This window comes from Charadrius vociferus, unplaced genomic scaffold (assembly GCF_000708025.1).
Source record: "Charadrius vociferus isolate BGI_N301 unplaced genomic scaffold, ASM70802v2 scaffold259, whole genome shotgun sequence".
Lineage (NCBI taxonomy): Eukaryota > Metazoa > Chordata > Aves > Charadriiformes > Charadriidae > Charadrius > Charadrius vociferus.
In genome coordinates this window covers 2818935-2824505 of record NW_009661368.1, presented here as the reverse complement: position 1 = coordinate 2824505, position 5571 = coordinate 2818935, and the positions used below count along the sequence as shown (strand labels likewise).

Below are 5571 nucleotides of genomic sequence, written 5' to 3'. Positions count from 1 at the left end.
CAGGCCAGGCCCTGCCTCGGGCCCTCCTGGCGTTCGAAGGGGCGCTGGGGGGAGTTTTGAAGAGTTCTGAGACATACTGCTTTCTGTGGAACTGACCCCAGTTCGCTACGTCTTTTCTGTAGGCTAAGCTATATGTAATTCTTCTCCTCAGGCGCTATGGACAAGAATATGAAAGAGAACCATTCTGGGTACCCCAGTCGTGCTACGAAGGTAAGTGGCCTGCTAGGTTTTGGTGGGTGTGTTTGTCCTGATCATACAAGAGCTACAGGTTTTGAACTGTCTGTGGTAATTATTAACTGTGTTAAACAGCGAAAAGGGGAAAAACTGTCTTGAAACAACTTTTTCCATGTGCAGGAAACAATTGCCAATTTTGTCTTTCAGTGGATTTCTCTTGGAGGGACCAGTACCCAGGGCTTACTTTTTTTTTTGGTTAATATGTTATACTTGATTGGGAAATCCTCCTTGTATTTTAAGTATAAGATCCTTTAAAGAGTGAGCAAATGTGTGTAGTCAACTTAATCCATATATGGCTTTCAAAAGCAAGCACTGTGTTAATGTCACTGTTCATGTGCCTGTGCAGCAGTACTCAAGATCACCCTGATTACATATTTTTTCTCATGTAGAAACACAGGCACTTTCTCACTATATTAACTTAAAACTAAATAGATTCTAGTAAGGTTTCAGAACAGTGTAAGCAAAGCTTCTTTTTAATCAAGTTGTCAATATGCTAGTCTTCTGGTTCAGTTCACTAAAAATAAATCATATCTAGGGGAAGAAAAAAGTACCAACTGCTGCATAGGTGTCATTAGAAGGTCAAAAATGTGAGATGCTAATAATTAGCATTTGTACTTAACTGTAGGCAGGGTGTCCTAGAACAACTAAGAATTTCTTAAATATAAACCTAACCTACCTTCCCTTAATGGAAGCAAAAGATTAAAAGCAGATAGCTGAACTACGAAATAGACTTGCTTTTTTTCTACTGAGCTTCCATTGCAGTGCAAGGTATCTAAGATGAACAGCATTAAAAGAAGCAATAACTCAAAGCAGTGTATGTTTTTATAGTAAGGATCTGCTGTCTTAATACCTTTGGCTGATGTTTTTCAGGTGTGTGTGGAAAGTTCTGCTAGCTATAAATAAATATGCTGTTGTAGAAAACTGCTAACTTTTTCTTGTCAACATAAAAATTTAAGAATGTTTTAATTCATAAAACATAAGATTGGACTACCCTAACACCTCCTGTTAACGTGCTTTGTGTTTTTTTCCCTGTTCTACTGAATGGGGCTATCAAGATTATAGTATGCTATTCTACAATTAATACATTATTTTTTCTTTTTTGAAGATTGCTAATCCCATTGGGGATGGCCCGAAACGTGTCCCTGTGTCTCAGCGTCCTGCCCAGAGCCGGTTACTGAATAGTGGAGTTCAAGCACAACGTGTTCTGTGTCCTTCAAACTTTGCCCAGCGAGTTCCCGTGCAGTCACAAAAACCTGTGCTGTCAAACCAAAAACTCTCTAGTAACCAGACAATGCAGCAGGTCCGACCAATATTTCTGGTCCAAGCGACTGCTAGGCCTCAAGTTCCAAGCAAGAACAATGAAAAACCTCAACAGGCTCCAGTACCTGGTAATTCTGAAGATGATGTACATATATTTATACAGTTGTGACACTTGGGATACTTGTGTTCCATGAAGCAGAGTGCAATGCAGAAAACGCAAAGCTGCTGTTGATGATGTGGGACAGTCCTGTAGAGAAGTACTTGGCTGTGCCCCGAAACAAAATAGCTGCACATAGCTTAGATGTTACTGCGCAATCCTTATTGTCAGGATTACCCATTTAGAGCCAATATGGGTGTTTAAAAATTTCTAGAAGCTCTCTAGTCAGCTGTGAATTAAGGTAATTGGTGCTTGTCCATCAGTTTTTCCAGTGTTCATGTTAATCTCTTATACACAGGAACATGTATTTTGGAAGGAACCTTTTTTTTTTGATTTTAAGAAAGCTTTTAAAATTACATTTTGATAGCACTGGTAACTGCTATGCTGCTTTGCCAATAGTAAGTTATGCTAGGTTGTTTAAAATGTCATTGAACGTATTCTAAGAACTGTTGCAGATACTGCACAGAAGTTAAACTTGCTCCCCATATGAATTCTTGTACTGTGTTCCATGCGTCTGGTTCATAAAGTTGATCTACTTCTCTACATGTAGCAAAAAATTCTGAAGCAGAAAGCACCTCTAAACAGAAAAATGAAGAGACTGCTAAAAAGAAAAATGAAGAGACTAAAAAGTAAGTTTTATGCCTAATTTTTTCTAGCTAGCTGAGTGCTGTTGGGTTAGGCTTGTTTTTAACTTCTAGGACTTCATGATGCAACTCGGTTGCAGCTAAGCTGAAGGCTACTTGAGCCCCTTGGTTGTGGAGACCAGTGGCCCCACACTTCACAGACGCAACATATGAAACAGGAAAGCTTACTTTGACCTGATAATTCTCAGGAACAAGGACTTCCTGTAATCTAAAGAAAACTTTCAGCTAAATGAGTAATAGCTTTTGCCATGAGAGAGCCCTGATAGCCACTGCTCCAATCACAAGATGTATACTTGAAAACAAAGTCTCCTTTGTATGTACAAGAGACTGGAGTCCAAGGATGAATTTAGATTTGTAGTATGGCTATCTCAAACAGTTCTGATATGCACTAGTTACACATCTGCATTAAGTGCATTGAAGTGAGTATGGCTTGGTATATGCAGTCTTGATTTTGTAGTAGTGGGCCTGATGTTAGTATCTCTGTGCATAAACTTCAGGAAGGAAGAGACTAGCTTTTAGAACTTCTGTCTTAGTTTGAGGTAAACCAACCAATTTTCTGTTCAGTAATTTTACTGTTTAGCTAAGCCTCTTTTAACTACTGCAATTAACAGCATATTGTGCAGAAAACTTTGCTCGGAGTGATAAGACCTATGTTTATAGTTGATGCCAAGGCATGGTATGCAGAGAGGCTTGTGCTTATACTTATTGCTATAGCAACCAAGGCCAGCTAACTCTGTTACTTGCCCTGTTGGAGGGTCGGAAGCAGAAAAGTATAGAGGGGTTGCGCCTGTGGGGAGGAGCAGACAGGGCAGGTGACCCAAAACTGACCAACAGGGTGTTCCATCCCAAGGTAAAAGACTCTTGAAAAGTCTCAATGGATATTTTATCCTCTTGGTATTCTCTTAAAGACTAAAATCTAGTTCAGATCACCAAGTATCTATTGAACAGGAACATTAGGGATTGTAAACCTAGGAGTCGAAGCCCACACAACTATTTAACTTTCTCTTTCCTCTTGCAGAAGGCAATGGTGTCTTGACGATTTTGAAATTGGTCGTCCTCTTGGCAAAGGAAAATTTGGAAATGTGTACCTGGCACGTGAAAAGAAGAGTAAATTTATTCTTGCATTGAAAGTACTCTTTAAAACACAACTTGAGGAAGCTGGTGTAGAACATCAACTACGAAGAGAAGTTGAAATACAGTCTCATCTTAGGTATAGTGACCAATTACACTTTTTGCTTTGCTTGTGTTCAAATAAATGAAGTAACTTTGTTTATGATAACACACCCTGTTGAAGAAAAGTGGTTTCTTTTTAAACACATGACACCTTGAAGTGGCTGGTTAGGATTCTTGCCTTTGTGCACCAAGATTTACCTTTGTCTGCCTTGCAATGAAGTAACCTATGATAACAAATCTTATTACAAAAAAACCCAAACCTGTGCTGCTTGGATTTACATGGGTATCTGCAATTTCTCAAGAGTCTGAGCTTGTTTCTGCTATTCTGCTTCCTGGAAAATAAGCCCAGCTTGCTGAAGAAATTTCTTTTAACAGAAAAGTGTTTTAAGTGTTTAAACTTAAATTCTAAAGCCAGTAGGAACGGGCACCTTCAATAGTAATCTACTCTTCCAGCTACTGTAGAAAGGTATGTTTAAGAAGATATGAATTAGCCGAACTATTGGCTAGCTGCTTGCTAGTAGGGAGTCTAAGCTTCTGCTTTGATAAACACCATTTATCTGCTATGAAGCTCTCTATGGATATGTTGTGAGTTGAAGGAACATTTATAAGATGTTGAAGTTCCTATGCTTGGCTGGAAAGCGGGGAGGCAGGAAAGGGAAACTGAAGTTATATGGACAAATACCTTGCTTAGAAGAATATTTAAATCTTTTTTGCAGGCACCCCAACATTCTCAGATTATATGGCTACTTCCATGATGTTACGAGAGTCTACCTTATGCTAGAGTATGCACCTCGTGGAGAAGTCTACAAAGAACTTCAGAAGCTTACCAAGTTTGATGAGCAAAGAACTGCTACTGTAGGTTGTTCTACCTTCTTACACATTACTTAATCTTCATATCTGGAATATCTGTAGCATAAAGCTAGCTCTTCAGATAAAGTTCTGTATTCTGTTGTGTGAAACTGAGATTCTTTAGATGCTAGTTTGCTTGTGCACTTGTAACAAGGAATAAGTTGGGAAAACAAATTACTGCACAGCACTAACATAACAATATTCAGCATTGCTTAATAATAGCAAGTGTTAGGTTACTTCGGGCAGAGCCTGTAGTGCCAGACTTCAAGGGTTTAAGGAATAACTGCTTTAACTTAAACTACTAATTATGCCTAGAAAAGGTTATACTCTAGCCAGAAAAGCTAGAGTGATGTTGTCTTTATACTTTTAAAGATTTATTCTCTTTCTAAATACAGTACGTCACAGAACTAGCAGATGCCCTATCATACTGTCATTCAAAGAGTGTGATTCACCGAGACATCAAGCCAGAAAACTTGCTGCTTGGCTCAAATGGAGAATTAAAAATTGCTGACTTTGGATGGTCTGTGCATGCTCCATCTTCTAGGTGAGAATGCAATAGATATCTTATGCAGTGAAATACTTATATAGTGAAAATGTTAGCTTTCTTGTCATGTAGTTGTGGAATGGAGAAAAATGTGAACTTCCTAAAGTACTGGGGGGAAAAAAAATACTTTAAGAACTGGGCCACTCCAGCAAAGGCCTTAACAGTCAACTGGCGGGGGAGACAGGGAGTGTTACTATCCTGGTTTTTTTTTTTATTTTTCTTCAACTTGTATAGTTCAAAACTTGGTGAACCTGAAACAAGTGAGGCAGGTTGGTGTACTGTTGTACCATTATAGCAGTCCCTGAAATGACAGACCAGCACTTGTGTTCAAACATCTCACTAGCAATATACTTAATAAATTTCCTTTGTCTGAATTGCATCTGACAAAGGAAGACAGTGGGATGAAAAGAGGAAGGATAAGACTGATTGCAGTGACTGAGATGCTTTAAAGCTAAATTTATTGCTGGACCTTCTTTACCAGGTATTCTGGTGGTGCTGAGTCTATCCAGGGTAGACTGCACTGAGGTACATGATTGCCGGCATTAGCTTCTATCTGGCTCTTGAAATGGATCTTATAATTGCCATAATCAGCAAACGATTAACTTAGACTTTTCTTCAGGAGAACAACTCTCTGTGGGACGCTTGACTACCTGCCTCCTGAAATGATTGAGGGAAGAACACATGATGAAAAGGTGGATATTTGGAGCCTG

General features: G+C 39.0%; 1 protein-coding gene across 1 annotated transcript in view; it reads left to right on the top strand.

The window, feature by feature from the left end:
- The first annotated feature begins 156 nt into the window (after positions 1–156).
- Positions 157–5571, top strand: part of AURKA (aurora kinase A) — a 6472-nt gene continuing 1057 nt past the window's right edge. Inside the window, 7 exon segments of the mRNA XM_009893364.1 lie at positions 157–210; positions 1340–1622; positions 2202–2280; positions 3314–3505; positions 4185–4323; positions 4713–4861; positions 5481–5570. Of these exon segments, the coding sequence (XP_009891666.1) occupies positions 157–210; positions 1340–1622; positions 2202–2280; positions 3314–3505; positions 4185–4323; positions 4713–4861; positions 5481–5570 (986 nt within the window).